This window comes from Myotis nattereri, assembly GCF_964212035.1.
Source record: "Myotis nattereri genome assembly, chromosome: 12".
NCBI classification, from domain to species: Eukaryota; Metazoa; Chordata; class Mammalia; order Chiroptera; family Vespertilionidae; genus Myotis; species Myotis nattereri.
The window spans coordinates 38,789,813-38,806,391 of record NC_138087.1 but is presented as its reverse complement, the minus strand read 5'-3'; the positions used below and the strand labels follow the sequence as shown (position 1 = coordinate 38,806,391).

The following is a 16,579-nucleotide window of genomic DNA, read 5'->3' as shown; positions in this document are numbered from 1 at the left end:
CAGTCCTGATCGGGGCCGATCGGGGCGGGCTGACCAGGGGTAGGGGATGTGGGAGGCTGGCCAGCCAGCTCCACCTCCTGGTAGAACTCCCAGTTGAAGGGACAATTTGCATATTAGCCTTTTAGTATACAGGATTCTCCTTTCTCTCTGTAAAGCAGTTGTCCAGGGCCCTTCACAGGAAGTGGGTGAATAGATGGCCCTAGCACAAAGGATGACTGACTTCTTAAATAACCTTGGTTCTTTGACAGAACAATAAACACAGGTTTCCTATTGTCTAGGACCTGGACCTTTCCATGGGAGATAAACCAGAACTATGATACTATCACCAGCTCATTACATTGGAAAGCTGTGGGTGCTCAACAAGCCAACAAGGGAAATTTTTATCCAAGATATATCCTGCTCATCTTGGACAAAAGCTTGGCATTCTTGAGCATGAGGCAGATCCATAATGTCAAGCCTTCCTGGCACTAAAGTGTGCATTCCTAGCTGGTACACCGCTCCATGCCTCAGGGACACTAAAAAAGGCGTCACTGAAGAAAGTCTAGTTAAATTTTAGAAGTGGCTCCCTAGTCCCAGGTCTAAAACTTTTCCATCTCTCCACCTTCTCTGCCTTAATTATATAAATTACTTGATTCTTAAAACCATATCCCAGGGTAAAAAGGAAGATCCTGTGATCAGCTGACTTTCACAGGATGGAAGTGAGGGTCAGAGAGGCCACATGGCTTGTCCATAAGTGGCAGGTATAGGTCGTGAATATGATCCTCAGCCTCACATTCCTAGGCCTCTAGACCTCCTGGACCACAGCTAATAGAGCATCTCAGGCACACTCTTTCTATCATGCCTAATGGAAAACAAAAATGCTGATTTTCCCCTCCTGGCTGCACATCAGAATTATAGAAGGACACTTAAAACTAGAGGCCCGATGCATGAAATTCATGCAAGAGTAGGCATTCCTTTCCCTCAGCTGTTGGCACCAGCTTCCCTCTGGCACTCGGGACCTGGGCCTCCCTCTGGCACCTGGGACCTGGGCTTTGCTGTGGCCGCCGGCAGCCCCAGCTTCATCCAAAAGGACATCAGGTCTAATTAGCATATTATGCTTTTATTATTATACTAGAGGCCCGGTGCACAAAAATTTGTGCACTCGGGGGGGGGGGTGTACCTCAGCCCAGGCTGTGCCCTCTCGCAGTCTGAGACCCCTTGGGGGATGTCCACCTGCTGGCTTAGGCCTGCTCCTCAGGGGATTGGGCCTAAGCTGGCAATCAGACATCCCTCTGGCAGCCCGGCAGCCCTCAGGGGATGTCCACTTGCCAGCAGGGAGTAGACCTAAGCTGCAGTCGAACATCCTTAATGCTGCTGAGGAGGCAGGAGAGGCTCCCACCACCACCGCTGTACTGGCAGCCATCAGCCTGGCTTCTGGCTGAGCAGAGCTCCTCCATGTGGGAGCACACTGACCACCAGGGAGCAGCTCCTGCATTGAGCGTCTGCGCCCTGGTGGTCAGTGTGTGTTATAGTGACCAGTCATTCCCAGTCTTTCTGCTGTTAAGGTCAGTTTTCATATTACCCTTTTACTATATAGGATAGAGGCCTGGTGCACGGGTTGGGGCCGGCTGGTTTGCCCTGAAGGGTGTCCCAGATCAGGGTGGGGGTCCCGCTTGGTGCCTGGCCAGCCTGGATGAGGGGCTGATGGCTGTTTGCAGCTGGTCACACCCCCTTCAGGGTGGGGGCCCCCACTGGAGTGCCTGGCCAGCCTGGGTGAGGGGCTGATGGCTATTATCAGGCTGCCCGCACCCCTTTTATGGTGGGGGTCCCCACTGGGGTGCCTGGCCAGTCTGGATGAGGGGCTGAGGGCTGTTTTCAGGCTGGCCAAGCTGGCAACGGAAGCTCCCAACCTCTCTTTTTTTCTTTTTTTTTATTCTGGGATTTATTTACCTTCTATAATTGAAACTTTCTTGCCGCTCCAGTTCCAAGGCCAGGGCCTGCTGAAAGCAGGTATCGGGTTTGTTTAGCTTCTATAATTGAAACTAGGTTGCTTTCGGAGCTTAGAGCCGGGCTGCGGCAGGCGGGGAACCTTGGCTTCCTCCATCACTGGAGCAAGCAAGCATCCTGCTCGCTTCAGCTGCGTGGCTGCTGGCTGCTATCTTGGCTGGGTTAATTTGCATATCCTGCTGATTAGCCAATGGCAAGCGTAGCGGAGGTATGGTCAATTACCATGTTTGTCTATTATTAGATTAGACTAGTGGCCCAGTGCACAAAATTCGTGCATGGGGGGTGTGTATCCCACAGCCCAGCCTGCACCCTCTCCAATCTGGGACCCCTCAGGGGATATCCGACTGCCGGTTTAGGCCCTATCCCTAAAGGATCGGGCCTAAACCGGCAGTCGGACATCCCTCTCACAATCTGGGACCACTGGCTCCTAACCGCTCACCTGCCTGCCTGCCTGATTGCCCCTAACCACTCTGCCTGTGGCCTGATCACCCCCAACTGCCCCTCCTGCCAGCCTAATCACCCCCAACTGCCCCCCCCCCCCCCGCTGACATGATCGCCCCCAACTTCCCCTTTCTGCTGGCCTGATCGCCCCCAACTGCCTCTCCCCTGCTGGCCTGCTCGCCCCCAACTGCCACCCCCTGCCAGCCTGATCGCCCCCAACTGCCCACCCCGCCAGCCTGCTCGTCCCCAACTGCCGCCCCTGCCAGCCTGCTTGCCCCCAACTACCACCCCCTGCTGGCCTGCTTGCCCTCAACTGCCCCCCCCTGCCGGCATGCTCAACCCCAACTGTTCCCCCCTGCCAATCTGCTCACCTCTAACTGCCCTGCCTGCCGGCCTGCTCACCCACAGCAGCCCCCCTCTGCTGGCCTGCTCACTCCCAACTGCCCCTCCTGCCGGCCTGATGGCCCCTAAACGCCTTTGCCTCGGCCCCACTTTGTCTGGAAGGACGTCTGGAAGGTCTCCCAGTCTAATTAGCATATTACCCTTTTATTAGTATAGAAAATGCACATTCTCAGGCTCCACCCTGCCAGGAATTTCAAGTAAGGGTAGGATAGAAAATCTGTACTTTTAGCACACTTTCCAGGCAATTCTGATGCAACCAGCTCGATGCCTGTGCAGGAACTGGCATTAATAAGACCCAGCATGAGAGCAGAATGAAGCCACTCTCTCCTTCCAAAACTGAGTGGTCCAGTTCCTCAGGCCTTCTAACAGCCATTTACTGCTGAGTGCTTGAGAGATGGAATTTTTAGTCATTGCTTTCATCAGAAAGATTGATCAGCCCTAACCAGTTTGGCTCAGTGGATAGAGTGTTGGTCTGCGGACTCAAGGGTCCTGGGTTTGATTCCGGTCAAGGGCATGTACCCTGGTTGCGGGCACATGCCCAGTGGGGAGTGTGCAGGAGGCAGCTGATCGATGATGTTTCTCTCTATCCCTCTCCCTTCCTCTCTGTAAAAAATCAATAAAATATATTTTTTTTTTAAAAAAAGAAAGAAAGAAAGATTGATTAGCACAGTGGAAAGCCGCATATACTGTATTCAGGAGACCTGTCTTTTAATTCAGCTGTAACTCAATTCAAGTGGAGTTCTTTCCCAGGCTATGGGGCCCTGGTTGAACCACTTAACCACTTCTTGGGCTCAGGGCTTCATCTGTCCCATCATGCTAGTGTCATCTGAACCTGAAGAATGGTGGAGGAAGCAATACTTTCAGGGCTCTTATATATAGAGAAAAATCTCTTGTGTTCCTTGAAAGGAAAATGATAAGCAAATATAACAATGAGAAACTTTAAAAACTCCCTTTTAGTCCATTCTACATGTTGTAATCAGCTTAATTGTCTGAAAGCAAAGCTTGCTGAAAAGTGCAAGCAGACCGCCCCCTGCACAGACCATGGTTTCCTATTTCCAGTTGAGTCAAGTCCCCACATCTAAGCTGGGCAGGCAAAGGGCTTCAAAAACTGTCTCCACGGCACTCATATGTCCAGTCCTGTTTCTTGATACTCCCTTCTTTACCCTATCCTCTATCTCAGGTAGAGGTTAGTGAACTTCAGCCCATGGGCCAAATTTGGACTTAGGCTTATTTGTGTAAGTACATTTTTACTGGAACACAGCATACTCATTTGTTTATGTATTATCTGTGGCTGCTTTTGTGCTACAGTGGCAGAGTTGAGTTAATTTTGAAAAAGACCATTCATAACCTCTTAGTCTGCAAAGCCTAAATTATTCACTATCTGCCACTTTATAGAAAAAGTTTGTGGACTGACACCTGCTAGAGATCAGTCTTTTTCAGACATTTCAGAACATTACCTCATATATATACACTTTACAATGAGACTTACTATATACATAAATACCTGTGTGCATGTTTATATGTACATATTTCTCTAAGTAACATTTACTTTTACTGAATGCAATGTATTCTTTCATATATATATTTTATTGATTTCAAAGAGAAAGGGAGAGGGAGAGAGAGGTAGAAACATCAATGATAAGAGAGAATCATTGATCAGCCTCCTGCATGCCCCCTACTGGGGATCAAGCCCACAACCTGGGCATGAATCGCCCTTGACCAGAATCGAACCCGGGACTCTTCAGTGCACAGGCTGACGCTCTATCCACTGAGTCAAACCAGCTAGGGTGAACGCAATGTATTCTGATAGTTTCTAGTTAATTAACAAAATTTTTAAGCTGTTCATGACATGATACTACTCTCATGACCCCAAATGAATCTTGATTTATATTAGGAAAGCACTGCTTAGACAAAGTGAACAACTGGCTACTCACAACACATCCCTTGCTCTCCCACCACTATTCCTTTCTTGTCATTGTTCCCTCCATCTGACAAGTCCCTGTCATTTCACCTCTGTGTGCATAAGTCCTTTCCATTCTTTAAGAACTAGCCCAACCTCCATCTCTTCTATAAAACTGGCTTTCAATTTCTAGTCCTGAAGCATTTTCTCATTTTCTTATTTCCGGTAGTATTTTGTCTATTACTCTATTGTAGAATTTCAAAGTTTCTGCTTTGTATAACAGTCATCTGTACATTTTTCTTGTTATATACCCTAGAGATCTTGAGTTCCTTAAGGGCATGATCTTAAGCATTTTGTATTATATACACCATATAATACAGTGCCTTATACAATGTAAGTACTCAGTAAATGCTTATTGAAGTATGCAAATATTTATTACTAAGATATAAAATTGTTTATACATATAATATTTTATCCTTTAATTTTAGAGACTATAATTATATGGTAAATGGGAAGCACTCAATAAATGCTTATAAAGACAAAGATGAAGAGGAAAGGATAACCTGGACTTACCAGTTTCTATTCCAGTTGTTATATTTGTGTTATTTTAATAACTAGGCGGCATAATTATTATAATCTGTGTTTTTTTTTTGAGTCAGTCACTGGTTTAGACCCAAAAAACCTCAACAAGGAAGGAAGCTGTTCAATTTGTTAGGTCTTAGCAGGGATAAGGTATAACAGTCCTGACTATTCTAAGCAGAGCTGTCATCCATACACTCTCAGTTCAAACACTAGTACTTGATAGAGCTTGATGCATACCACCCCTCCTATACCATTAGCAGTAACTAGGGTCTAACTGATTTCGGTAACAGGATAAAATTCCTTAGGAGGAAATGTCTTCAGGAACCCAACATAGCCTGAAATGTCATTACGACCAGTTAGAGTGGTTTTACTGCAATCTATTTAAACATGGCCAAAATTTACTTATTCTAAATAAGAATTCAAGGTTGGTTTGATATCAGCAAAGCAATCATAGTATTTTATTACATTCACAGAATAAAAGAGAAAGAATATATATATATATATATATATTTTCACCCGATATATATATATCACCCGATTCTGAAAGGGTACCTAATAAATCAAATAGCCATTTCTAATAAGACTCTAAGTAAAATGAGAAGAGGGAAAAATAGCTATGTATACATGATAAACATTTTACCAATATTAAAAGGCCATCATCAAACTAAAGAGTAAAATACTGAATCAATTTCCATTAAAATAAGGAAGTATTACAATTATTTAATATTATTTTGAAGATTATAGCTAATATAATACACTAGAATATGAAAATAAAGGGTATAAATATTAGAAAAGAAAACAAAAAACCTTTTAGTAATAGATTATCCTATATAATAAAAGGGTAATATGCAAATCAACCAAACTGGGAAACAACCAGTTGCTATGATGTGCACTGACCACCAGGGGGCAAATGCTCAACCCAAGGAGCTGCCCCCTGATGGTCAGTGCGATCCCACAGGGGGGCAGCGCTCAGCCAGAAGCCAGGCTCACTGTTGGCAAGCGCAGCAGTGGTGGTGGGAGCCTCTCCCGCCTCCGTGGCAGCACTAAGGATGTCTGACTGATGGCTCCCAGGCTGCAAAAAAGGGCACAGGCTGCGCTGAGGGACCCCCTCCCCACCCCTGAGTGCACGATTGTTGTGCACTGGGCCTCTAGTATAATTATATTCCTTAAAAAAATCCTAAGAAAATGTAGAATTTCTAGAAAATAAAATGCTATAATTAATGGAATGTACTGAGGTGGTTGAAAACCAGAGAAAAGGCATATTATTCAAAAGCTTCTCTGTATATAAGCATTAAACAATTTAAAAAGGAAAATGAGGACATCAACATTGAAAGCTCTATAGGACATATGACCCAGTTTCTTCAATGAATAAATACCAGAAAGAAAAAACGTGGAGGAAAAAAATGCAGATTAAAGAAGAATTAAAAAGTATCAACAAGTTATAATGTTAAGATCTTTTGGATTCTAACTGGGGGAAAAAATAAGTTGTGGGGTGTGGAGAATAGGAGAAATTATTAATAAATTATTTTTGCAGTTCCACTTCTGCGTTTCTGTTTAGGATATGAAAATCTGCAAGAGAATGCTACTCCCAACAATACTAAAGGCCAGGAAACCTACAAAATCATAACTTTTCTTGCACTCATTAGAGATCCTAAATCAAAAGGCAATAAAGTAAAGTGAATTGCAGAGTGACAAGCCCCTCTGAGGAGAGACAAGACAGAAAACAGTCTCACTTTTGGCAGAGCACAGGAGAAAGAGGACGCTTCCATATAAGTGAATAATCAGAAGTCCCTGGCTGCTCACAAGAAGGACGGGAAACAAAGAGGTAGACTTGCTGGTACTGGTATGCAGGAGATGATCAGCTGCTGCTGAGGACAAGCATGGAGCCCTTCCAGTTCCCCACCCTTCTTTCACAAGAAAAAAAACCTTAAACTCCTGAATGTACAAGCTGTAAACCTTCTTATAAAGGGCCCAGGCAAAGATCCATTGCTGCTGGAATAGGATTGAAGTAAAACCCTCTGCTCCTGGAGAAAGGGTAGGAAACCTTCTTGAGCCTCAAATTCCACATTAATACTAAGCAGAGCTCTGCTGCCACTGAAGAATGGTCAAGCATCTAGTGACAGAAGTCTTTTTTTAAATCACAGTAACTGCTGGAAGCTTGAAATGAAATAGAAACACTGAAAAATCTCCTCTGGCACTCTCTTTCCTTTGAGCACATAGCAAAAATTATCCCACTTCTGGAAGAAATTAAAGCCTATGGTACAATAAAAATTGTAACAGAAATAATAAACCCAAAATCCAGCTCAACTCCTGACTAGATTAACTTAACTTTAAATAATAATGACCTAACAGAAGAATTGGTATGCCCATTAATGTGTATAAATATTATTTGCCTGAGTCCTACTGTTGAGATATAGATATAGATATAGATATAGATATAGATATAGATATAGATATACTGTCCAGCATTCAATTAAAAATTGAATAAAAAGCAAGAAAGAGTAAACCACTGCTTTATTAGGAATTAAAGCAATCAAGAAAACCAGAAACTAAGATCAACTAGATATTAGAACTATCAGACAGGGAGTTTAAAATAACTATGTTTAATATGTTAAATGATCTAATGAAAAAGATAGATATCACATACAAACATATATAAACAACATTTATAAAAAGGATTTTTTCAGAGAGATTAAAATTATTTTTAAAAAGTCAAAAAGAAATGCTATTAATAAAGACACAATATCAGAAATGAAGAATTCCTTCAGTAGGCTAATCAGTAGATTGGCCACAGCTAAGGAAAGAATCAGTAACTTAAAGATATGCCAATAGAGATTATCTAAATTAAAACACAAAAGGAAAAAAAGTAAACAAAACCAAACAGTGGATGTAAGAGCTCTGAAACAACATATGGTCACAATTCATCTAACATAAGTGCAATTAAAGTCCCAGGAGGAAAAGAGGGAGAGAATTGGGGGAAAATATGTGAAAAGAAAATGGCTGAGAATTTTCTGAAATTAATGCAAGACAACAAACAAGAATCCCAGAGATTCCCCAAGCAAGGTTTTAAAAAAGTACACATACCTAGAAATATTATAATTATACTGTTGAAAAGAAAAGATAAAAAGAACCTGGCTGGTAAGGCTCAGTGGTTGAGCATTGATCTATGTATGAATCAGGAGGTCATGGTTCCATTCATGGTCAGGGCACATGCCTGGGTTGTGAGCTCAATCCCCAGTAGGGGGGCACGCAAAAAGCAACCAATCAATGGTTCTCTCCCATCATTGATGTTTCTATCTTTGTCCCTTTCCCTTCCTCTCTCTGAAATCAACAAAAAACAACAACAACAAAACACATATTAAAAGATAAAAATAAAATACTGAAGACCCAGAGACGGGGGGAATTTCAATAGAGAGAAACAGAAATGAGAATTAGAGCTCACTTCTTGGAAACTAAACAAGCCAGAAGACAATGAAGTAACATCTTTAAAATACTGAAAGAAGAAATTATTATTTTTTTGTTAATCCTCACCTGAGGATATTTTGTCCAATGATTTTTAGAGAGAGTGGAAGGAAAGGGGAGAGACAGTGAGAGAGAAACATCGGTAGAAGAGACACATCGATTGGTTGCCTCCCACATGCACCAGGACCATGGCCAGGGATTGAGCCTGCAACCAAGGTCCGTGCCCTTGACCGGAATCAAACCTGTGACCCTTCAGTCCACAGGCCAATACTCTAACCACTGAGCCAAGCCAGCTAGGGCAAAAAATTACTTTTTAACCTTTTTAGGGGTGATAATGATACTGTGTTTATATACTTTTTTTCTCGATAGCCATTATATTTAAAGAATCACTAGGGATTGCTTCACAATAATCAGGAAGGAGGGCTCCCTAGGTGGATAAGGGTAGAGATAAAGCAAGATTGACCATGAGTTGACAATGGTTGAAACTAATGAACATATGGAAATTCAATATGCTATTCTCTCTACTCATGAATTTTTTAAAATTCAGTAAATTTTTTAAAGAAATGGAAGTTTATTTTTTTAGAAAAAGAAGGAATAGGTAGATGAGGTAAGTGTATCATAACACACATTCCACTAGGTGTTTTCTTCCTTCTTCCTTCCTTCCTTCCTTCCTTCCTTCCTTCCTTCCTTCCTTCCTTCCTTCCTTCCTTCCTTTCTTCTTTATTTACCTATTTGCCTCTAACTCTGCCTCTAGCCTTTGATTCATAGTGGGCTCACAGGTTTCCAAAATGGGGTCACAGAGTGCTACAGCCACCCCTTCTAGAAACACCAACCCAACAAAGCCTACCAGTGCCAAAGCTCTCTTCTCCACACAGAGAGCACCGTCCCGAGTCCATCAGGTTTGAGAAGAATCTCCATCCAGCTGGGGTCTCATATACAGGGACCTTCATTGACTTGGCCACTCTGAAAAACGAAATCCAGGGCAACAGTCAATTCATATATCCCCTTTCTTTTCTTCTCTCAGCACAAAAGTATGTCTTTAGGCTCTATTAATCCCACACTTAGATTTCAAAACATCCTGAACAATATTGACAGTTTTTAGGATGTCAAGCCATAAGGTAGAGAATGATAAAAAAGCCTACTCCAGTGGTTCTCAAGTTTTCTTTCCCAATAATGTAGAACATATTAATATAGGGAATAGTCTCACATTTATGTTTCCCATCTATGAATGTTCCTTTATCTTTGTGGTGAGATCTGATTTGGGGAATCTCAGAATCTAAATTAAGATGGTATTTGGGTATAGACACTTTTAAATATTATTTGATAGTATCTACTAAAAATGAATATATACACATATCCTATTGGCCAGAAATTCAACTCCTAGAAATTACTAATGACATGTAATGGACACTGTGGTGCACTGCTCAGCTTCAGCCTAAACATACACACATACCCACATTTTAACATTTTTAGGATTAGAACACTCATTCTACCAACTGCTAAGAATATTGATGGATGACAGCTCACAAATGTGGCCCCACTCTCTGGGAAAGAAAGATATCTCACTCAAAACCATGCTCACTTCCCTTGGATAAGTCCACATCCAATAACTGGTGAATGAGGGATATGTAAAGGTCCAGCCTCCTTGCCTTTAATGGGCACAACTCTATAGGGCCATTTCAGCTCCAGAGTTCCCTATAGGTTGACTGAGGCCTTTGTTGCAAGTGCATCACAGTCCAACTTCTCTCTCTGTCCAGTCCTCCTTTCTTACTCCCCCATTGGTGGTGATCTCAAGGGCAACTTTGATCTTGATGGCAGAAAGAAATAAACTTCCTATAAGCAAATCTCAGAGCTGCTTACACAGGATGTGACATTACTCAACAGAATCTTGTGTACACAAGATTTTACAAAAATTATCATAGAATCTCAATTCATAATAACTGAAACAATCCAAATGTCCATCAAAGTAGAATGGATAAATAATTTACAATTATAACACAATACCATAAATTCCACTGAATGAACTATTCATATATGCAACAACTTAAATAAATCTAACAAACATAATATTGAGTAAAAGAAACCAATAACAGCCCAGCTAGTGTGGCTCAGTGGTTGAGTGTCAGCCTATGAACCAGGGGGTACGGTTCGATTCCCAGTCAGGGCACATGCCCAGGTTTTGAGCTCAATTCTTAGTAGGGGCATGCAGGAAACAGCCAATCAGTGATTCTCTCTCATCATTGATGTTTCTATCTCTCTTTCCTTCTCCCTTCCTCTCTGAAATCAATAAAAATACATTTTAAAAAAGAAACCAATAACAAACAAATATATATTGCATTGTCTCATTTAGATAAAATTCAAAAACAGCTAAAACTAATCAATGCTATAAAAATTCAGGCTCAGAAGATCAAAGAGGTCAAAGGTTTTATTCAGGTCTCACAGAGGTAAAAAAGCAAAGCTAGAATTTGGACCTAAGTCTGCTTAGTCTCTGCTCATGTTCTATTTCCTTACACCATGCTGTCTCCCCAAATGTTTTAGTGCTTCAAGAGGTACATAGATCTCAAAGTATGCTGGGGAATGAACTGGTACCCAGACATTGGCCTGAGGAACTTTACCTTTTCCATATGCAAGCACCCTAAAGAAAAAGACACCAAATGCCTGTCACTAGCAACGTGTAGTTATTTGAAGGCCGTAAGTGTAGAAGATGGCCATGCAGAGGGACCAGCAAAGGTATCTTAGTGAAAGAGGAAGGAAGATGCACATAGGACAAAGAACACAATGTAATGATGATTTCTTTAAGTGTGGTTCTGGCCACCTAGAAGAAAAAAAATATCTAGAAACTCTTTTTTTTAAAAAAATATATTTTATTGATTTTTTACAGAGAGGAAGGGAGAGGGACAGAGAGTTAGAAACATCGATGAGTGAGAAGCATCGATCAGCTGCCTCCTGAACACCCGCCACTGGGGATATGCCCGCAACCAAGGTACATGCCCCCGATCAGAATCAAACCCGGGACCCTTCAGTCCGCAGGCCGACGCTCTATCCAGTGAGCCAAACTGGCCAGGGCATATCTAGAAACTCTTGACACAGGTTAATAAACACCTTCCTTTCTGTAAAATCCAAATATAATTAATGTGTTCAGGATCTTGAAAAACTATGGGCTAAGTCTCTTTAAAGTTTGCTTTAAAAAGAAGCACCTTTTTGATGCTACCTCAGAGTCAGTTTTCACTTTATTTAGTGGTCTAAAAAAGATAGACAAGTATGCTTATAAATTGGTAGGAACAATGAAACAAATCCTCCCCAAATTGTAGATCGAAGGTAAATTTTCAAAGCCATTAATATCATGCTCTGAAGCTCAAGGAAGAAAGAATAATTCACACAGAAGCTTTCCAGGGGCAGCACCTAGTTAAAGCCTGGGACAAAATTAATTTAGCACATCTGAATGCATATGATTACTAAATAGAGAATGGGGCAGAGGTGAGAGTAGAGGGTGTGGGGATGTGTATTATTTGGCCAAAACATTCATGGAGTTTCAAAGCCAAGTTGGCAGATCTAAAGGGAGGGAAAAGGATTTCCCCAGCTCCCACCCTTCCCAATAAATCACTGTCAGGAGGTCATCAGGCTGAAAGATGAGGTTGGAATTTAAAGGACCGGATATGTTTATAACTATGAGCCACAGTTGGAGCTATGCAAGCTAAGATAACAACGTGGGCAGTTAAATTTCAGGATCTTGAGCGTGAGCCGATTGTGTCCTAGAGTTAGAAAGGAATTCCTCTCCCTCCTCCTTCTGCTGAACTTGGGATTCATCCCAAACAGCATTCAGTAGGTGCCATTCCCTAGACTGGTTTTTGGCAGGAAGCCCCTAGAGAGTCTCTGAAACCCTGTGGTGCAAAAGCTCAAAATAAAGCTGCTCATGCTGAGGGTCTGCACCCCGCTCCTTGACTCCTTCCACCAAGTTATGGAGGCAAACATAAGAACTCACTTTCTAGGAATGGCCAGAGTATGAAGGAAAAGAAAGAAAATGAATTTGGGCCACAGTTCTCCTGCAAGTGGGAGTGAGCCCTAGTAGGAAAAAAAAAGCAGATATAAGCTCCTCGGTATGGATTTAAAAACTTCAAAAAATAAGGCTTCAGGTTGGAAATAGCCTTAAGCCTATCTTTCTAGCAGTTTCTCCCATGATACTCCCTACATGCTTCTGAAAAACTCGATTATCTTTTGTTTTTCAAATATGCTCTTGCATTTTTTTCTGTTTAGGTTTGAGACCTTCATGCTTTTCATTTTACCTAGGTTAATCCTCCTTTCCAATCTCTGTCAAAAGGTTTCACATGGCACCAAGACCTATCTTAAGTGCCCTGCCATCACGAAGCCTGTAGCAAATCCTTTTCCTAGACACACAGCTGGACTACACTTCCTGGCCTCCCTCACAGTTAGCAGTGGCCACGTAGTGGATGGATTCTAGCCGATGGAACCCAAGTGGAAATGACATACACCCTTTTCCATCCTCCATGCTCTTTCTCCTTCTACCAGCTTAATGTGGACAAGCCCAGCAATCCCAGAAACTACATGTTGAGGATGGTGGACCCACAAGATGGAAGAATCTGAATCTCTGAATTAATATTTTGAGCAGAATGAATTACCAATCAAAAACATCTGTTTTTAACTTTTGATGACTGACTTTTTAACTTTTGCTATGTTTGATCCATTTTATATATATATGGGGATAAGTTTTGTAAAAGAAACTCCATTATCTTAACTAATATAACCCTTGTCTTATTGCCACAATCAATCCAAAGTAACCCTTCCTGGTCAGCCCAGGGCAGCCTGTGCATTTGGGCTAGGTAGCAGGAGGACTTCCCACTGAAAGGTGGGTAAGCCCATGAAGGACTATCTTTGAGAGGACACCTGCATAGCCCTCGGCATGGTACCTGCAACATGGCTGGTGTCCCCATGGGACACAGCTTTTCCCAGAAGAGGCTCTTCTTAGGCTTGGCCATATTCTCTCTCTCAGAGGCTTGGGGACCACCAATGGACAGCAACAGGTGATTTCATTGATATTAAAAAGCATAAATTAGCAAAAAACAAAACAAAACAAACCACAACACACAAAAACTAACCCTTCCTGCCAGTGAGCTTCCTCTAACTTGGTATGGGTCAGAAATTATTTGAGGCAGGGACTACTGCATCTTACATACCTTTATAGTTATTAAATATCTAGGATAATATAGCACCGGTCAGACCTGCCCTCAAAAAATTCTGTATGATTTCATTTGACTAATATCTATTATTTAAGTTGTGCTGTTGGATATCAGGAGGGTATGTATCTCTAAGTTTCCTAAATATATAATTCATTTCTGCATGTTTTACTTAAATTAGTCATTGTAAGAAAAGAGAATTTCTCCAGGTAGTGGGGCTATCAAGATGACAAAGGCATTCTTTGAAACAGGAGCTTAAAGAATTAAGGTGTGACCAAATGAGAATCAAAGGATTGAGGATAAAGGTTTCTTTAGCTTGTGAAAGAATAGCAAATAAATAATGACTGATTATATCAAGTGCAGGAGCATACCCAGCTGCTCTTGGAATCCTACTTCAAGCTTATTGTAGTAGATTTAAAGAGGACAAGATCCAGGTCCCTCTTCCTTTGATTTATCTTCAAATGTCCACTTCCTTGAGAGCCAAGCAGGGTTCATGGTTTTATTGCCTACACACTGAACTCTCAGCCCCTTTTTGAAAATCCCCAACTACACAGACAAGGAGAAGATATTTGTATCACATATATTCAACACAAGACTTCACATGCAACTTAAATTAAAAATGCTCCTAGCCCAGCTTGTGTGGCTCAGGGATTGAGCATCAACCTATGAACCAAGAGGTCACAGGAGGCAGCCAATCAATGATTCTCTCTCATCATTGATGTTTCTATCTCTCTCTCCCTCTCCTTTCCTCTTTGAAATAAAAACATATATTAAAAATACTCCTATAATTCAATAAAAGGGCAGATAACCTTTAAATGGGGCAAAAGTCTTGAACAGGCATCTTAAAAAAGAGAATATTCCAGGGAGCAATTTGCATATGAAAAGATGCTCACCCTCATTAGAGACTGGGAAACTGCAAATTAAAACCTCAATGAGATATCACCCACAAGACTAGTTGAAAAGAGTGGTATTGCCAAGTTCTGGTGAAAATTGGAACTCTCATGTATTGCTAAAGGAATGCCAATTAATACTGATTATGGTATTATGTGATGTATTTTCAAAAATAAATAGCACAGAACAGAGAAAATTAACAAACTGCTACTATATAGAAAAATATTAATGAATCTCACAAACATAACATTGAGTGAAAGAAGTTAGACATAGAAGAATATTTGTATATTTCCATTTATACTTCAAAAATAGACAAAACTAACCATTGGTTTAGGTATTTTTTTAGATCTGACACCATAAGTACAGGCAACTAAAGCAAAATTAAACAAATGGAACTATATAAACTAAAAATTACTGCACAGCAAAAGACACAACCAACAAAATGAAGAGTCAGCCTATACAATGAGAGATTATATTTGCAAACACTATAGCCAACTAGAGGTTCGGTGCATGAACTCGGGTGGGGTCCAGCTGGGTGCGTGGGTGGGGTCTGGCCGGCCCACCCCAATGGGGGCCCATCCAGCCAGGCTGGCGCCCCACCCCCAATCAGGGTGTTGGGGCTGATCAGGGGTGGGGCCAGCCAGGGGAGGGGCCGCGGCAGTTGGACAGTCGGCCCCCGATCGGGGTGTTGGGGCCGAACAGGAGCCGGGCCGGCATGGGGGGAAAAGGGGGCTGATCAGGGACTGGATCAGGCTGGTTGGCTGCCACAGTGTGCGTCATAGCCACTGGTCATTCTGGTCATTCTGGTTGTTCTGCAATTCCAGTCCCTGGGTTTTTATATATACAGATAAGTGATTAAAATCCAAAACATATAAGGAATTCTTACAATAACAAGAAAACAATCCAATAAAAAATGGGCAAAGAATCTGCACAGACATTTTTCAAAAAAAAAACAAAAACATTAAAATGACCAACAGATATATGAAACTTGCTCAACATCACTTATCATCAGGGAAATGCATATCAAAACCACAATGAGATATCACCTTACACCTGTTGAATGGCTATCATCAAAAAGACAAAAGATAAGAGCTGGTGAGAATGTGGAAAAAGGGAACCTCTGTGCACTATTGGTGAGAACATAAATTAGTACAGCCATTATGGAAAACAGTATGGAGTTTCCCAAAAAATTTTTAAAAAGAACTACAATAGCTCAACCAGTGTAGCTAAGTGGTTGAGCATCAACCCATGAACCAAGAGGTCACAGGTCTGATTCCAGATCAGGGCACATGTCTGGGTTTCGGGCTTGATCCCCAGTAGGAGACGGCCAGGATGCTCAACCACTGAGCTATAGTGGCCAGGCAAAAATGTTAAATTTAAACCTTTTCAGTCTAAAATTTGACAGTAGAGTATTGGCAGTCTACCCCCATGGGTGAACTAAAGTAAGACTTGGGGTGGGGGGGGGGAGGATTAAGAAGAATGAGCAGAGTATTCCACATTTTAGGTCTAAATACATTTAAGGAAAAGACTGATGAATTTAACCACATTAAAATTTGTAAAAATGTCTATTTATCAAAACCCCCCAAAATGGAGGTAACCCATAGATTGAAATAAGATATTTGCAATGCAGAAAACTGAAGGATTAGTCGCCATCCTAGATAAAGTCCTGTAAGCCAGGATAAAAAACTCAAATAACCCACACGATTCACAGAAGAGAAAGATT

The 16,579-nt window shown here is 41.8% G+C and overlaps 1 protein-coding gene across 1 annotated transcript in view; it reads right to left on the bottom strand.

The window, feature by feature from the left end:
* The window catches only part of PGM5 (phosphoglucomutase 5), a gene marked incomplete at its 5' end in the record, with an annotated part of 164,129 nt that overhangs the window by 62,650 nt on the left and 84,900 nt on the right, over nucleotides 1–16,579 (bottom strand). The window contains one exon of the mRNA XM_081103133.1: nucleotides 9,621–9,736. Within this exon, the coding sequence (XP_080959259.1) occupies nucleotides 9,621–9,736 (116 nt within the window). The remainder of the gene's footprint in view (nucleotides 1–9,620; nucleotides 9,737–16,579) is intronic.